Raw genomic sequence first — 19,126 nt, 5'->3', positions numbered from 1 at the left:
CTTGTATGAGGTGACTACCTCAATCTATAAACCCACAGAGGTAGTAATCACACCTGTGGGGAGAGGGTCATTCTTCTTACCAAACCACATGACCTTTTGTTTTGGAGGTGTTCAGAACAAGGTTAAGGGTAGAGAAAGCTTGTTGGACACTAAGAAAGCTTTGTTGTAGAGCATTTAACACAAAATTCGGGGAGATGCCAGCTGAGTAGAAGACTGTATCATCTGCATATAAATGGATGAGAGAGCTTCCTACTGCCTGAGCTATGTTGTTGATGTGATTTGAGAAGAGCGTTGGGCCTATGGTTGAGCCTTTGGGTACTCCCTTGGTGACAGGCAGTGGCTGAGACAGCAGATTTTCTGACTTTATACACTGCACTCTTTGAGAGCGGTAGTTAGCAAACCAGGCCAAAGACCCCTCGGAGACACCAATACTCCTTAGCTGGCCCAAAATAATGGAATGGTCTTCCGAATCAAAAGCTTTGGCCAAGTCAATAAATGGTCAGACAGTGACACATTCTTCCCTGCATTTTGCTGATATAGGGTGTAATCAGTTTCTATTGGACAACTTCAGGTATGTTTATCCCTGTTTCACTCCGTTTGAGAAACACTGTTCACTTTTGTAGCAGCCACGTTGGATTCCTTTTTGCATCTACACACACTCTCCTCACCTTGTCCCTTCACTTGCGGACTTCAAATAATGAAAATGTCTCTTGCTTCTCCTTCATTTTGAGAAAAAATGAATTTGTTCAAAGCTGTTCTTTTTCTCTAAGACAACTACTCACCACATTTTATGCGCTACAGTGCTAGCTAGCTGTAGCTTATACTTTTCAGTACTAGATTCAATCTCTGATCCTTTTATTGGCTGGACAACATGTCAGTTCTTGCTGCAAGAGCTCTGATAGGTTGGAGGACGTACTCCGGAAGTTGTCATAATGACTAAGTCTATGGAAGGGGGTGAGAACCATGAGCCTCCTAGGTTTTTTTTTATTGAAGTCAATGTACCCAGAGGAGGATGAAAGCCAGCTGACCTCTGGCTACACCATGGTGCTACCCTACAGAGTGCTGTTGCAGCCACTGTAGACCATCATTGCAAAATAGTGTGTTTTAAATCCTTTATTTGGTGACAAGATTATATTTAGTGTTTTATCTAAAATGTTTGAGCAGGGCTGGTATCAAAAGCCGTTATACAAACCCCCTGTGTTCTGTCTGTTCCCTGTAGATCCTCCAATTTGAAGAGATCATGTCTAACCCAGGGTTCCGGGAGCACTTCCGTGTCTACATGGAGCGAGTGGACAAAAGGGCTCTCATCAGCTTCTGGGAGCTAGTGGAGATGCTCAAGACTGCCAACAAGGTAAAGTTGTCACATCCTCCAAAAGCAAACGTTAAGCCAGTGTTAGTGACGACTGACATCATGTAAAATATCTCCGACAGGTAACATTACGTTGAGACTTGTGGTGAAACTAAATCTGTCTTTTAAAGCTGAAAACCCAGTGCACATCCTGACTTGTTTTTTCCCAGAACGAGGTTCCCCAGCTGGTGGGGGAGATCTACCAGAACTTCTTTGTGGAGAGCAGGGAGATCCCGGTGGAGAAAGCCCTGTACAAGGAGATCCAGCAGACCCTGGTGGGGAACAAGGGCACGGACGTGTTCCACCGGATCCAGGGGGATGTGTATGAGACCATGAAGGAGCGCTACTACCCGTCCTTCCTGGTCTCTGACCTCTACGAGAGGCTCATCAGGAGAGAGGAGCAGCAGTGCAGCTCCCAGTCCAGCAGCGAGGACAAGGACGAAGGGGTAAGCTGGGAAGGGGACATGCACTGGCGCAGATGTTCACATACCAGCCAGCATGTGCTACAGTGTTGTCCGTGGAGTACCACAGTACGAGTCATAACCATAAAACCTAGCAGTCAAACAGGGAAATGGTTCTAAACATTTTTTTGCACCATGAATGTTTCCTGTAGGGAATTTTAGAAACACTTAAAATAAGGGTTGTGTTTCACGTAGGCTTACCCTGGCATGACATTTTGATAACCATGTAAATCTCTCTAGGACAAAGTGACTTATCAATACATTGACATGTATTCACCTCCCAGAAATGTTAATGTGGCTATCATAAAGAACTACAAATGCCGTAATGATCTGGACGAGACTGCTGAATTGAGGCAAAGTTAAAAAATCTCTGGATTAACTATCTAATGTTAGCTAAATTTAGTAATGAATAAATTGGGAACATTTCTTTAAATGGACAATTCTGTGAACTGTTTTGTGCAAGTTTTAAATTGACACAATACCTGTTAGCAAAGGTGTCAGCTAGAGATGATGTGCAGGAGTTTGCAGGGACTTGTAGTGTTACATGATGTCTACTTTGCTAATTTGCATTTTCGAATCTGAGAGTAAATACAGGTGAATATATTGATAAGTCACCTTGTCCGAGAGAGATTTACATGGTTGTCAAAACGTCACGCCAGGGTAAACCTACACGAAACACAGCCCTTATTTTAACTGTAAAAGAATTTGTGCTGGAAAAACAATTGGAACCATTTCCCTGTTTGACTGCTAGGTTTTCTGGGTGTTATGACACCTCCACTGTGGGGCTCTATTAGCATTGTGGCAAGTTAATCCACGTTTGTATTATCACCATCATCTAAACCTCCACCTCTGCACAGCTCCAGGTTCTGGAGGGAGGGGAGGAGGCGCTGGACGAGGGCACTAAAGGCATCAATGAGCAGGCCAGCTACGCTGTCAACAAGCTGCGCCAGCTCTACGACAAGCTGGAGTACAAACGTCAGGCCCTGGGCTCCATCCAAAATGCCCCCAAGCCAGACAAAAAGGTATCCCACTACACCGTTCAGCTGCTATTGTTTCAATGCATAGCGAGTGTGTTTTTATGAACATTGATATTGAGTGTACCCTCAAGGTTGCATCCTTTCTATTTATGGTTACTTGACGAATACAAAAGCCCATCATTGACTGTGCTGCTGTCATTTACCTGCAGGCCAAGCACACTTTTTCTACCTCTCTCTCTGTCTGTCTGTGTGTTGGCATTCATAAAGAACCCATTAATTTTTCCCTGAAAGAATGTCTGCCCCTACCTATAATACAAGCAGCCCTTGAAAACTGACATTGATTAAACAGCCACCTTTAAATCAAAATGTATTTGTCACATGCTTCATTAACAACAGGTGTGGACTAACAGTGAAATGCTTACTTACGGGTCCATCCCAACAATGCAGAGAGGAAAAGAAAGAGAAATAATATTTATTGTATCAAATCAAACTTTATTTGCCACATGCCCCGAATACAGCAAGCGTAGACTTTACTGTGAAATTCTTACTTACAAGCCCTTAACCAACAGTGCAGTTCAAGAAGAAGAACATATTTACCAAGTAGGCAAAAGTAACACAATAAGAATAACGAGGCTATATACAGGGGGCACCGGTACCGAGCCAGTGTGCTGGGGTACAGGCTAGTTGAGGTAATCTGTACATGTAGGTGGGGACGAAGTGACTATGCATAGGTAACAGCGAGTAGCAGCAGTGTACGAGAGAGAGGGGGTGTCAATTTAAATTGTCCGGTGGTGATTTTTATGAATCGTTCAGCAGTCTAATGGCTTGGAGGTAGAAGCTGTTGAGGAGCCTATTGGTCATAGACTTGGCGCTCTGGTACTGCTTGCCGACTTGGGTGACTGAAGTCTGACAATTTTATGGGCTCTCCTCTGACACCGCCTATTATATAGGTCCTGGATGGCAGGAAGCTTGGCCCCAGTGATGTACTGGGCCGTTCGCACTACCCTCTGTAGTGCCTTACGGTCAGATGCCGAGCTGTTGCCATACCAGGCGGTGATGCAACCATTTAGGCAGGTTACCTTTGCTTCCTTGGGCACAGGGACTATGGTGGTCTGCTTGAAACATGTAGGTATTACAGACTCGGTCAGGGAGAGGTTGAGAGCGTTATCACACAGTCATCCAGAACAGCTGGTGCTTTCGTGCTTGTTTCAAAACGAGCATAAAAGGCATTTAGCTCGTCTGGTAGGCTCGCGTCACTGGGCAACTCGAGTTTGGCTTTCCCTTTTGTAAGTCCATAATAGTTTGCAAGCCCTGCCTCCGATGAGCGTCAGAGCCGGTGTAGTAGGATTTAATCTTCATCCTGTATTGACGCTTTGCTTGTTTGATGGTTCGTCTGAGGGCATAGAGGGATTTCTTATAAGCGGCCGGATTAGTCTCCCGCTCCTTGGTACTGTGTATGAGACACAATTGGTACTCTGTCTGGGTTAGAGCCATCTTTTGACGTGTGTGTGCGCGCGTGCGCTCTCCTCTCTCAGATTGTGTGTAAACTGAAGGAGGAGATTGGGGCCATGGAGAAGGAGCACAGTGACCTGCAGCTGCACATCTCCCGCACAGACTGGTGGTGTGAGAACTTGGGCTCCTGGAGGGCCCTCATCACAACAGCTGAGGTGAGTGAGACAAACACACACACAGCACCATCCCAACTCTTAGTTATTGACTGTGTTCCAGTGATATGACAGCAGCGCAGCAGTGAGCTCTCTAGTCTCCTGTGTCCAGGGCTCCAGTACCTCTGGCCAAACTCGAAACAGATAAAACCCTGATCTGAGAGCAACGAGCCAGAGAGAAACGATAGCATCTACACCTTCCGGAACCTTTATTACGCACAGCACTAATAACAGAGCTTCTGTCTAGTCTAGATGGATGAGAGAGAGGTAGGAGCTCAGACTGAGGAAGAAAATACAAAACTGAAAGGAAGGATAAAATGGTCCCAGTCATCATTTGTATGGTGTTATTGATTGGACTACAGATGTAGGATCTTAATTTGATCATCCAGTTGCAGAAAGAACTGTCCTGCATTGCTAAAAAGGCATTTGAGACTTGATTTTTCCCTCACGAAAAAATATATGAACCCGTACAAAAATCTCCACAAATTATATTATTATTCACATTACCTGTTGCCGCAGGATTATTTTCAAGCTGTAGCAAACTGGCTCAAATATAAGATCCTACATCTGTACATTGTATGAGACGAGATCGCCTTTTATCTCCTTCAAATCACATTTTATTTCTCACATGGGCCGAATACAACAGGTATACAACAACCTTACCGTGAAACACTGAACCAACAATGCAATTTTAAGGAAGTGAGAAACATTTGCTAACAGGAAAAATGGCAACACAATAAAATAACAATGACGAGGCTATATACAATTTAAGCTGTTCGGGTATGTGGAAGGACGAGGGCCTCATTTGCATATTACTCTTCACGCTTCATTTAGTCTGGGAGACAAGCTTTGATTAATGCTTTGTCTGTTAATTGGCTGTGAAATGTCTAAACACAGGAGGACGGAAAGGACACCACTCTCCAAAGTTCACTCTGCACAATCCCCCTCCAAGGCCTAATGCTATGCTGCTAAGCTAATAGCCATGTCGGATTCTGCTCAGCCAAAAGCAAATTTGTGTTTGTAGTGATGTTCAATTAAGCATGGTAGTATTGTCTCCAATTCTTCATTATGGTAATGAGCTAATCAGCCAACCTTTTAAAGATGTCCTTTAGTCAGAGTTAATTTGTTCTCATCATTGGAGTGTTTTCTTAGCATACCCTCATTGATACAGTATATCAAATTAAATTGTATTTGTCACATGCGCCGAATACAACAGATGTCGACCTTACAGTGAAATGCTTACTTACAAGCCCTTAACCAACAATGCAGTTAAAAAAAAAATACAAAAATAATTAAGAATAAGAAATAAAAGTAACAAATAATTAAAGAGCAGCAGTAAAATAACAATAGCGAGGCTATATACAGAGGGTACCGGTTACTCGAGGTAATATGTACATGTAGGTAGAGTTATTAAAGTGACTATGCATAGATAATAACAGAGTAGTATACTAATTGATACAGTGACTGTTTTTTAGGGATGGGAATTGCCTGGGACTTCAAGATACAACATTATCACCATACTTAGGTGCCGATACGATATGTATTGCGATTGTCCCGAAGGTGTGGGGGCGGCAGGTAACCTAGTTGTTAAGAGCGTTTGAATCACCAAGCCGGAAAGGTGGAAAAATCTGCCGTTCTGCCCTTGAGAAAGGCAGTTAGTCCCCAAAAACTCCTCCCCATCTCTAATTCAGAGGGGTTGGGTTAAATGCAAAAGATACATTTGGGTTGAATGCATTGTTGTGCAACTGACTAGCTATCCCCTTTCCCTTCACTATTCAATTTGTATTGACAACTGACTAGCTATCCCCTTTCCCTTCACTATTCAATTTGTATTGACAACTGACTAGCTATCCCCTTTCCCTTCACTATTCAATTTGTATTGACAACTGACTAGCTATCCCCTTTCCCTTCACTATTCAATTTGTATTGACAACTGACTAGCTATCCCCTTTCCCTTCACTATTCAATTTGTATTGACAACTGACTAGCTATCCCCTTTCCCTTCACTATTCAATTTGTATTGACAACTGACTAGCTATCCCCTTTCCCTTCACTATTCAATTTGTATTGACAACTGACTAGCTATCCCCTTTCCCTTCACTATTCAATTTGTATTGACAACTGACTAGCTATCCCCTTTCCCTTCACTATTCAATTTGTATTGACAACTGACTAGCTATCCCCTTTCCCTTCACTATTCAATTTGTATTGACAACTGACTAGCTATCCCCTTTCCCTTCACTATTCAATTTGTATTGACAACTGACTAGCTATCCCCTTTCCCTTCACTATTCAATTTGTATTGACAACTGACTAGCTATTCCCTTTCCCTTCACTATTCAATTTGTATTGACAACTGACTAGCTATCCCCTTTCCCTTCACTATTCAATTTGTATTGACAACTGACTAGCTATTCCCTTTCCCTTCACTATTCAATTTGTATTGACAACTGACTAGCTATTCCCTTTCCCTTCACAATTCAATTTGTATTGACAACTGACTAGCTATTCCCTTTCCCTTCACAATTCAATTTGTATTGACAACTGACTAGCTATCCCCTTTCCCTTCACTATTCAATTTGTATTGCGATTTGATACTGCTATTTCTAGTTCCAAACATGGTGCTAACTATATGTTGTCTGCAGAGAGACGAGAGCCATGATAAAAACAAGTTTTGATCGTCATCCAAAAACATGACAGACATGAAATTAGTATAAAATTGTAATATCTTCGGCTGTGAGTGATGGGGGGAAAAATCTGCCCCAGCTACAATTATTTGAATAACTCAATTGCTGTTTTGTGCATAAAGGTGAGGACTAAAGTGTCTGATTGGGAATGTTCAAATCTGACATCTATGTGACAGTGTATGGAAATGGTGTTTCTTGGCTGGGCATCAGTTAAACTGCAGTACCGAAGCAAAATTGTAGGAGCTTCTAGACCAGAACCCTGGCCCCTTGGTTCAGACGAATACATCTGAGAGGCCCAGCTCATGAGTTCCATGAGCAGAAGATTTTAATTTAGAATGGAAAATGTAATATGTTTATGCAACAAATGTTGGTGCATCGAACCGACTCGCATCGATTCGTTCTCTAATCAAATCACATCTCTCCGAATCGTTTCAAACTAAAACGTATCGTTCCTGTATTGGAGCCCATGTTTCTAGATACTTTTCGAATCGTCTTGAAAGGGAAAGATGCACATCCCTAGAACACTGGTTCCCAACCTTTGTTGAACCGTGACAAACCTCGATGTGATAAAAGATTCTGCCACAAATGTATTTAGTGCAATTTTATTTTATTTTTTACCTTTTTATTTAACTAGGCAAGTCAATTGACTTCTTCAGGATCGGTGTCCCTTTTTCGGGACGGTTGAGCTAACATAGGCTAATGCGATTAGCATGAGGTTGTACGTAACAAGAAAATCTCCCAGGACGTAGACATATCTGATATTGGCAGAAAGCTTAAATTATTGTTAATCTAACTGCACTGTTCAATTTACAGTAGCTATTACAGTGAAATAATACAATGCTATTGTTTGAGGAGCGTGCACAATTTTGAACATGAAAAGTTATTAATAAACAAATTAGGAACATTTGGGCAGTCTTGATACAATTTGTTTGACAGAAATGCAATGGTTCATTGAATCAGTCTAAAACTTTGCATATACACTGATGCCATCTAGTGGCCAAAATCTCAATTGCACCTGGGCTGGAATAATACATTATGGCCTTTCTCTTGCATTTCAAAGATAATGGTACAAAAAAATGCAAAATTGTTCTACTACATTCCTTTCACATTTCCATAAACTTCAAAGTGTTTCCTTTCAAATGGTACCAAGAATATGCATATCCTTGCTTCAGTGCCCGAGCTACAGGCAGTTAGATTTGGGTATATCGTTTTAGGCGAAAATTGAAAAAAATGGCCTAATCCTTAAGAGCGTCCCGCAAATATCCAAAGAAAGAAAAACATAAAATAGGTCTTACTTTTGAACGGAAAGGTCTATAAATAAGCGGTTTTCTACAAAGGTGGAACCACAGAGTGGAAGCCACTCCGTTTGTTTCTATGGCAGAGGATGGGGTACTGCTAACACTAATCCGATTTGCCTGTGCTAATGGTGAATGATACAAATGACTTTACTCGTGATGCGCACCCCTCAAATGTAACAACAGCCAGAGCGCACCTGACTTGAAGCAACCATCCAGATGTTACCATGTGCCATTCAATGTATTATTTGATTTTCTTTCTGCACTGGTGTTTCTAAGTCAACCCAGCACACTGGTTGAAAAACCACTGCCCTAGAGAACAAGCTATAGTATGGAAAATACCGGAGTTTTGGCTCAGGTAACGCTACCTAGCAAAAAGTCTTGATTTTTTTCTCACGTTTTGTTCGGTTAGACTTTCTCTAAAATGGATTCCATGTTTTTTTTCTCATCAATCTATATACAATACCCCAATAATGACAAAGCGAAAACATTAAAAAAACATCTATTCAGACTGTTTACTATGAGACTCGGAATTGAATACCGGTGCATTCTGTTTCCATTGATCATCCTTGATGTTTCTACAACTTGATTGGAGACAATCAAATTGGTAAATTCTATTGGATTGCACATGATTTGGAAAGGCACCGTTCTGCACTAACTCATTTTTATTCCAACATTTGGAACAACACTAATACATAATCGTAACATTTAAAACTTGTATGTATGTGTATATATAATAAACATATACACGAAAAAAAATAAGACCCATAAATATCAAAAAGAAGTAACAAAGACAAATAGAAACAAATTTGTGTTGATTTGGCACTCGAGCATCAATACATTACCCATCCCCCAACACTGTCAACCAAGAGTCAAGACTAAACCAATTAACCTTGCTGGTATTTTTTATTATTCTTAACGATTTAGCACTCCGACAAGGTTAATTGACCCACAGTCCCACACGGTGACATGATATCATTGACCCACAGTCCCACACGGTGACATGATATCATTGACCCACAGTCCCACACGGTGACATGATATCATTGACCCACAGTCCCACACGGTGACATGATATCATTGACCCACAGTCCCACACGGTGACATGATATCATTGACCCACAGTCCCACACGGTGACATGATATCATTGACGTGACGTGCAAATGAGCGATAGAAAACCGATCAAATGTCACCATTTCATGATTTTATTTTTTGTGCAGGCATGCCGTGCCGGCCTCAACAAGATGCCACCCTGGGCGGCTGCCCATGTCGCCTATATCTATATCCGCCACTGATTGAGTTCTTGGTCACCACCTGGATCAAGGCCCCATTTTTCTCCCATCAGTACACCTTGCTCTCATCCTACTGTAACCATTGGCCATTGTCTTGGAATTATTCTTAACAAAAGATAGACTTTTAGATTTCTTTAATTATTGCAATAATGGAGCATTAACGGTCACTCAATGGTGATTGTTAAGAGACCAACGAGCAGAATTGGGTTACAACCTATATAAGTACATCCTCCTGAGTCTTCATGACAAACAACAAATGTGTGGGTTGGCTCTAGAGGTGAAGTTTTGTATGTCAGAAAGGAGTAATCCCCCAGCCAGATTGCATTTGCTGTGAAGACTGTTCTAATTGTATAGGATCCAGGGTTTGGCCCCAAAGACAAGGTTCTTCTTATCAGCTGTCCGTACCGGAGACATCTCCTCGCTGGTACACAAACACCAACTCATTCTTTGGAGTGCAGGCTGTAGGTTTTTTCACCAAGACATCCTAAATCAATTGCCAGCGCCAAGCCCCAGAGGTCCAACTCCACAGATGAGAGAGTACTGAGAAACCTTATTCGATGCATAAACCGTATTAAAACACAATCTTGTCATTTTCTACCATACCCTACTGTTTGACCACCTGGTCTCACCCTACTGTAGCCATTGACCATACTCTCTGACCATGTTCTAACTCTGTGTCCACAACTCATTCTTTGCAGTGAAATAAAGGGAAATGATTCCCTCTGTGTCCCCTATCCCCCACCAGGCAGTAGAGGAGAATGGAGAGCAGATGCCTTGCTACTGCGTCTCAGTGAGCCTGCTGGAGGGAGACGACTCTAAGAACAGCCGCTGGAGCGTCACCAGGAAGCTTATAGAGTTCCAGGCCCTGCACCGAAAACTGACTGAGGTAAAGGATCCTCCATGCTAATGTTTTTGCCTGCCTAGCTAGCGTCTCTGACTCACCCTCTGTCTGCCCCCCAACAACAGCCTTTTAATTACCACAGTCCTGCACTGCTACATCACAGCCGTTTGTTTCAAATATCACTGCCTGCCATCTGATAATCACCCTAACAATGCTTCCACCGTCCGGTTGCCATGGAGATGGAGTGAGTCACCATGCCACTGCATTTCATGAGGTGCTACAAACAACGAGACTTGAAGACTGAAACAACTCCTCTTGTTCTCTCTCTCTCCTCTCTTTGATTTTATGTTCTTTATGCAGTGTTTCCCTACCTTGAAAAAAGTCCAGCTTCCCTCCGTCAGTAAACTGCCATTCAAGTCAATTGACCAAAAATTCCTTGAAAAGTCCAAAAACCAGCTCAACAGCTTTTTACAAGTAAGTCACTCTCTGCCAACACGGTTCAACCACACATCATAGTGAAAACGTCACTCAAATCAGTGTTTTGTTTATGTGGAAGGCATTTCTCAGTATCGGTCTCCTAAGGACATCATTTTTCAGAACAGGAGATGTAATTTGAGTTGATGATGTCACATATAGCTACCATTGGGAGCTCAGGTAGTTTGTTTCCTCATTTCAAAATGTTTCTGTCTGATAGGAAATTAATTTGTATTATTGGAGTGGCTCGTTCCTGCTGTTCTCACGGCATGTCGATTGTCGATTTCAAGCTAGGCTCTTTCAATGTCGGGAGAAAAAAAATGAAAAATGAGACACAACCACAATGTATTAAGTTTGGAGATGAGAGTCAAAGTTTGAGATTAAATTGAGCACATTCTTTACAAGCTTTTACAACTGTTAGTTATGATGGAAAGCTTTACTATTACGAGAATGATGAGGATTTAGTTTGTTTGCCTCATTGATTTGCACTCGTCAGGTTCCATAGTTATTAGCATTGACTCAAATGGCACCCTATTCCCAATTCCCAATATATAGTTTTTAAGCGTTATTTCCATTGAACATGCCATACAAATCAACATTTTAATTCATTATATTAAGAGTGCCTTGGTCTGGTCCTCCTTTCTTTTTGATGACCAATATAGTGCACTACTTTTGACCAGAGCCTTTGGGAATCTATGCCTTTTGGGATGTAGCCCAGACTCCAACTCTGTCCCTGCTAGGGCCCTATGGGATAGGGTGTCAATTGGGACACAGCTAGTCTAATCTGCAGCTGTTTTCTCCACCATGTATAGAAAATGCTGACAGACGAGCGGATGTGTCAGAGTGAGGCGCTCTATGCCTTCCTCAGCCCCTCCCCAGAGCACCTGAAGGTCATGGACATCCACAAGAAATCCTCCTTCTCCCTGGCCTCCTTCCTGGAGAGACTGTCTGGAGACTTCTTCTCACACACCGAGGTTAGTAAGCACCGTCACATCAGGAGACCTGGCTGGCTTGGGTGGTGGGACTAGTGTGTGTGTGTGTGTGTGTGTGTGTGTGTGTGTACAAACATGTCTTTCTCACAAAGAGAGACACATACACACTAACTCCTTTTTCCCCAACAGGAGGAGGCGGAGGATGACAGTGACCTATCTGACTATGGAGACGAGGCTGATGGGAAGAAAGACGCTCTGGCTGAACCCTGCTTCATGCTCATAGGAGAGATCTTTGAGCTCAGAGGAAGTGAGTGGAACCTCTACGCTATGGTTACATCCCAAATGACCCCCTATTCCCTTTTATAGTGCACTATTTTTGGGAGGGCCCTGGTCTAAAGCAGTGCACTATAAAAGGAATAGGGTGCCATTTGGGGGACACTACACTGTCATTTTCACCTCAGTAGACTGAGTGTGTGGTTTGTGTATGTTATGTCTGTGTTCTTTAAATCAAATGAATTGTTCAAAGCAATTTTGAAAGGCATAGATTATATCCTTGTTTGTTGTTATTGGAAACTAACTTTGTTAATGGATCTGTTATTTAATCTAGTCACCTCTTGCTATCAGCCTGGCACTCTGTGATATTGTTTGTCTTCCTTTATTCTCAGTGTTTAAATGGGTACGAAAAACTCTAATTGCACTAGTTCAAGTCACGTTTGGAAGGACCATAAACAAGTAAGCATCATTCTCTTTTCATTAAAATGTTTTATCAGATTTCTGCTCTTATTTCCTGCCAGTGTGTGAAGCAAAGAGTACACGCAGATCTGGGAAGAGGCTAGGTTTATTAAGGTCTATATCAGCGGTCCCCAACCTTTTTTGTACCACGGACCGGTCTCATGTAGACACAATTTTCCCGGACCGGCCGTCGGAATATCAATTAGGCCTAGAAGTTTTTGTATAGCCGCTTTTTCATAACATTTTAGTTTAAGTAGAAACATAAAAACAAAGTGCATATTTTTCTCTAATCATATAATAAAAACATTGCAACTCACCAGTGGGAGCCCTGAGCTTGTTTCCCAGCAACAAGATGGTCCCATCTAGGGATGATGGGAGACAGTGACATGTTCCGTATGTCCAGTCTACTCTGTAATTTTGTTTTTGTTGCCATCATTGCGGAAAATCTTGCTTTGCAGAGATCGGATGTTGGAAATGGAAGGAACGTTGTGCTTTTGTGGCTCTCAGGATATTCAGCCTGGATTTGAATCCAGAAGATCGGCGGAGATGAAGTTATCTCAAACATACTTTTAAGGCCACCGCCATTTACAACCTCAAGGATTTGATCTACTTCCTGCACGGACATGGACGATTCACCTGGGACATTCACGAATGGGTTGCGGATCCATTCCTTCACCCTTCGTGGGTCTTTTGCGGTTGGGAAGTAACACATTTAAACTCCATTGACAGCGAAGCTAGGTGATCTCGCACCAGCTGGGAGAAAGACGTCTCGGTCTCTCCCAAAATCCCCGCTAATGTTTGGAACATTTCAAATATGCCCCTGTCCGCTCGCCGTCCCCACAGTTCCAGTTTGGCTTTGAATGCAGACACTTTATCTGCCAACTTCAGGACAGTTTTCATTCTCCCCTGAAGTGACCGATTGAGTTTGTTGAGCAGGTTGAATACGTCGCACAGGTAAGCGAGTTTTGCGACCCATTCCTTGTCATTGAAATGTGCTGCCAGTGGTGACTTTTTTTCTGAAAGAAATCTCTGCAGCGGCTCTCGTAACTCAACCACTCTGTCAAGCGATCTCCCCCTGCCATCTGACTTCTGTGTATATGATAAGGCATTTGTGATCTGCGTCTATTTCCTCACAAAGCTGTCCAAACAGATGCGAGTTAAGGGCGTGTGCTTTGATGTTATTTGATAACTTTAAAAGATCATTCAGTACGACGTTAAATTCGGGTGCCATTTTTCGGCTAGCCAGCATTTCTCTGTGAATGACACAGTGCGTAGACTCACATTCAGGCGCAACCTCTTTAACCCGGGTAGTGAAACCAGACAGCCTTCCAGTCATGACAGCATCCCCGTCCGTGTGTACGACAACACAGAATGACCAATCAAATTTTCCTGACATGCGCAGTCGTGGTCAAAAGTTTTGAGAATGACACAAATATAAATTTTCAGTCTGCTGCCTCCGTTTGTATGATGGCAATTTTCATATACTCCAGAATGTTATGAAGAGTGATCAGATGAATTGCAATTAATTGCAAAGTCCCCCTTTGCCATGCAAATGAACTGAATCCCCCAAAAAACATTTCCACTGTATTTCAGCCCTGCCACAAAAGGACCAGCTGACATCATGTCAGTGATTCTCTCGTTAACCTCTCTAGGGGGTGTGGGACGCTACCGTCCCACCTGGCCAACATCCAGTGAAATTGCAGAGTGACAAATTCAAAAACATAAATACTCATTATAAAAATTTATGAAACATACAAGTGTTATACATCGGTTTAAAGATTCACTTCTTGTTAATCCAACCACTGTGTCAGATTTCAAAAATACTTTATGGCGAAAGCAAACCATGTGATTATCTGAGAACGGCGCCCAGCAGACAAATCATTACAAACGGTAACCAGCCAAGTAAACGAGTAACAAAAGTCAGAAATAGCGATACAATTAATCGCTTACCTTTTATGATCTTCATATGGTTACACTCACAAAACTCCCAGTTACCCAATAAATGTTTTTGTTCGATCAAGTCCCTCTTTATATCCAAAAACCTCTGTTTTGTTAGCCCGTTTTGTTCTGTAAAACACTGTCTCTAACAACATCCGGTGATATTGCAGAGCGTGAAACTCAACAAAACAGAAATTTTTATAATAAACATACATAAAAGATACAAATGTTATATACCAGCTTAAAGAAACTTTTTGTTAATCCAACCGCTGTGTCAGATTTCAAAAAGGCTTTACGGCGAAAGCAAACCATGTGATTATCTGAGAACAGCGCCCAGCAGACAAATCATTACAAACAGTTTGCAGCCAAGAAGAGGAGTAACAAAAGTCAGAAATAGCGTTAAAATGTATCACTTACCTTTGATGATTTTCATAAGTTTGCACTCCGAAGACTCCATGTTACGCAATAAATGTTAGTTTTGTTCGATAGTCTCTTTATATTCAAAAAAACTATTTTGTTGGTGCGTTTTGTTCAGTAATACATTGGAACAAAGCGCAGTCGCAACAGACAGACGAAAAATCTAAAAAGTACCATAAATGTTAATAGAAACATGTCAAACAATGTTTATAATCAATCCTCAGGTTGTTTTTGTCATAAATAATCGATCATATTTCAACCGGACAAAAGCTTCTTCAATAGAAAAGGAGAAACAAGAAAGGCGCGCTCCCGGTCACACGCTGGACTCATGTCTGGAAATTTCCACTGTCCACTCATTGAAAGTGCTTTTCCTCCCTAATTTTTCAGAGTAAAAGCCTGAAACAATGCTTAAAGACTGGCCACATGTTGTGGAAACCATAGAGATCGTGAACTGTGTCATAAGTCTTTGTATGGTGGATAGGCTTTCAATGGAAAAGAGACATTTCAAAATAATAGCACTTCCTTGGATGGATTTTCCTCAGTTCTGTTATACTCACAGACATTATTTTAACAGTTTTGGAAACTTTAGTGTTTTCTATCCAAATCTACCAATTATATGCATATCCTAGCTTCTGGACCTGAGTAGCAGGCAGTTTACTTTGGGCACGCTTTTCATCCAAAATTCCGAATGCTGCCCCCTACCCTAGTGAGGTTAACACAGGTGTGAGTGTTGATGAGGACAAGGCTGGAGATCACTCTGTCATGCTGATTGAATTTGAATAACAGACTGGAAGCTTCAAAAGATGGGTGGTGCTTGGAATCGTTGTTCTTCCTCTGTCATCCATGGTTACTTGCAAGGAAGGGGCACCACCAGTACAGAGCTTGCTCAGGAATGGCAGCAGGCAGGTGTGAGTGCATCTGCACGCACAGTGAGGCGAAGACTTTTGGAGAATGGCCTGGTGTCAAGAAGGGCAGCAAAGAAAGCCACTTCTCTCCAGGAAAAACATCAGGGACAGGCTGATATTCTGCAAAAGATACAGGGATTGGACTGCTGAGGACTGGTGTAAAGTAATTTTCTCAGATGAATCCCCTTTGCCGATTGTTTGCGGCATCCGAAAAAAAGATTGTCCGGAGAAGACAAGGTGAGCGCTACCATCAGTCCTGTGTCATGCCAACAGTAAAGCGAGACCATTTGTGTGGGGTTGCTTCTCAGCCAAGGGAGTGGGCTCACTCACAATTTATATTTACTTTTTTATTTTATTTTACTTTATTTAACTAGGCAACTCAGTTAAGAACAAATTCTTATTTTCAACGACGGCCTAGGAACAGTGGGTTAACTGCCTGTTCAGGGGCAGAACGACAGATTTGTACCTTGTCAGCTCGGGGGTTTGAACTTGCAACCTTCCGGTTACTAGTCCAACGCTCTAACCACTAGGCTACCCTGCCGTCCCGAATAAAGAATGGTACCAACACATCCTCCGAGAGCAACTTCTCCCAACCATCCAGGATCAGTTTGGTGACGAACAATGCCTTTTCCAGCATGATGGAGCACCTTGCCATAATGCAAAAGTGATACTAAGTGGCTCGGGGAACAAAACATCAATATTTTGGATCCATGGCCAGGAAACTCCTCAGACCTTAATCCCATTGAGAATTTGTGGTCAATCCTCAAGAGGCAAGTGGACAAACAAAAACCCACAAATTCTAACAAACTCCAAGCATTGATTATGCAAGAATGGGCTGCCATCAGTCAGGATGTGGCTCAGAAGTTAATTGAGAGCATGCCAGGGCAGATTGCAGAGGTCTTGAAAAAGAAGGGTCAACACTGCAAATGTTGACTCTTTGCATCAACTTCATGTATTTGTCAATAAAAGCCTTTGACACTTATGAAATGCTTGTAATTATACTTCAGTATTCCATAGTAACATCTGACATATCTAGACACTGAAGCAGCAACTTTGGAAATGTATATTTGTGTCATTCTCAACTTTTGGCCACGACTGTAATCGAATAGTTGAATAGTTCTGTGGCCGTTGTTAGTCGGCAGGGACAGCACACACAACATATTCTCATGCACATAAACAAGCAGTATTGCCTTGTTGTCAACATCGGTAGGTTCGTCAACCTGGATTGCATACCACAGTGACTCGTTAAGCCTCTCTAATTGTGCCTCAACGTCCTCCGCTATTTCATCAATTCGCCTAGTGACGGTGGTAGCCGAAAGAGGAACCTGTTATCTTTTTAGCTGTAGCATCTCCTGAGAGTTCACGGCAAATGTCCTTAGCACCAGGTAGAATCATCAACTCGCCAAGAGTGAAAGGCTTCTTGGCCTTAGCAATACAGCTAGCCACGAAGTATGACGCTCTCGGTGCAGCCACGTTTGTTGACGTGGCTTTCAAGACTTGCTTCTGTCGTTCTTGTTCATGTTTTCTTCGCTCAAAGAATTCAACATTTATTTTACCGATTTAAAAATATATGTATATATTTTTATCCTTTCCATGCTGCCCGGTAGTGAATGTGCCGGTCCGCGGCCCGGTTTTTGGGGAACGCTGGTGTATATGACAGCAAGTGGTATTGTACTAAAACACCCCAGCTATCTGTAGAGTGAGAGCTCATCGGTTGGTGAGTGACAGGCAGGGCTCTGTTATTGTCTTGTTCTATTATTGTCTTATTTTGTTATTGTCTTATTCTGTTATCTTCTTAGGGCTGCAATCCCGTTAATGGGATGATATGACAACAGCCAGTGAAAGTGCAGGGCGCCAAATTCAAAACAACCGAGATCTCGTAATAAAAATTCCTCAAACATATTCCTCAAACATCTTATACCGTTTTAAAGGTTATCTTGTTGTTAATCCCACCACAGTGTCCGATTTCAAATAGGCTTTACAGCGAAAGCACCACAAACGATTGTTAGGTGACCACCAACTCACAGAAAAACCCAGCCATTTTTCCAGCCAAAGAGAGGAGTCACAAAAAGCACAAATAGAGATAAAATTAATCACTAACCTTTGATCTTCATCAGATGACACTCATAGGACTTCATGTTATATAAAAAAAAATCTCAGTATACATTGGCGTGTTACGTTCACTAATTCCAAAAACATCCGGTGATATTGCAGAGCCACATCATTTTACAGAAATACTCATTATAAATGTTGATAAATACAATTGTTTGACATGGAAATATAGATATACCTCTCCTTAACCAGTTATGCATTAGGGGGCGCTATTAAACATTTTGGATAAAAAACGTTCCCGTTTTAAACAAGATATTTTGTCACGAAAAGATGCATATAATTGACAGCTTTGGAAAGAAAACACTCTGACGTTGCCAAAACTGCAAAGATATTGTCTGTGAGTGCCACAGAACTGATGTTACAGGCGAAACACAGATAAAAATCCAACCAGGAAGTGCCACATTTTTTAAAACCGCCTCATGCCAATGACTACTTATATGGCTGTGAATGAGCTACAAATGACCTTACGTTTTCCACGTATTCCCCAAGGTGTCTACAGCATTGTGACGTCTTTTTAGGCATTTCCATTGAAGGGACCATATATATAGCATGTGGTCACATGGTGTCTCCCGCAGAAAATCTTGCGTAAAATACTGAGGTAGCCATTTTTCCAATCGCTTCTTATGAGAAACCAATTGCCTCGACGGATATATATGTTAAAAACACCTTGAGGATGGATCCTAAACAACGTTTGTCGTGTTTGTCGATATTACGGAGCAAATTTTGAAAAAAGTTTGGCGTTATAGTTGCAGCATTTTCCGGTCGATTTCTCAGCCAAGCATGATGAAGAAACGGGAGCTATTTCGCCTACAAAAATAATATTATATAATAATATTTTTGGAAAAAAGGAACATTTGCTATCTAACTGGGAGTCTCCTGAGTGAAACCATCCGAAGTTCTTCAAAGGTAAATTATTTAATTTGGTTGCTTTTCTTATTTTCGTGAAAATGTTGCCTGCTGCCAGCAGAGCTAGCATAGCATTATGCCATGATAAACTTACACAAATGCTTGTCTAGCGTTGGCTGTAACGCATATTTTGAAAATCTGAGA

The 19,126-nt window shown here is 41.9% G+C and overlaps 1 protein-coding gene across 1 annotated transcript in view; it reads left to right on the top strand.

The window, feature by feature from the left end:
* The window catches only part of LOC139391060 (sorting nexin 25), a 54,342-nt gene that overhangs the window by 28,530 nt on the left and 6,686 nt on the right, over positions 1-19,126 (top strand). Inside the window, exons 8-16 of the mRNA XM_071138547.1 lie at positions 1,220-1,351; positions 1,519-1,794; positions 2,667-2,831; positions 4,322-4,453; positions 10,471-10,611; positions 10,927-11,040; positions 11,853-12,014; positions 12,162-12,279; positions 12,638-12,704. Of these exons, the coding sequence (XP_070994648.1) occupies positions 1,220-1,351; positions 1,519-1,794; positions 2,667-2,831; positions 4,322-4,453; positions 10,471-10,611; positions 10,927-11,040; positions 11,853-12,014; positions 12,162-12,279; positions 12,638-12,704 (1,307 nt within the window). The remainder of the gene's footprint in view (positions 1-1,219; positions 1,352-1,518; positions 1,795-2,666; positions 2,832-4,321; positions 4,454-10,470; positions 10,612-10,926; positions 11,041-11,852; positions 12,015-12,161; positions 12,280-12,637; positions 12,705-19,126) is intronic.

The sequence above is a fragment of the Oncorhynchus clarkii genome, chromosome 31 (genome assembly GCF_045791955.1).
Source record: "Oncorhynchus clarkii lewisi isolate Uvic-CL-2024 chromosome 31, UVic_Ocla_1.0, whole genome shotgun sequence".
In the NCBI taxonomy this organism is placed as follows: Eukaryota; Metazoa; Chordata; class Actinopteri; order Salmoniformes; family Salmonidae; genus Oncorhynchus; species Oncorhynchus clarkii.
Note: the sequence above shows the minus strand (reverse complement) of the source record. Positions and strands in the feature narration are given on the sequence as shown.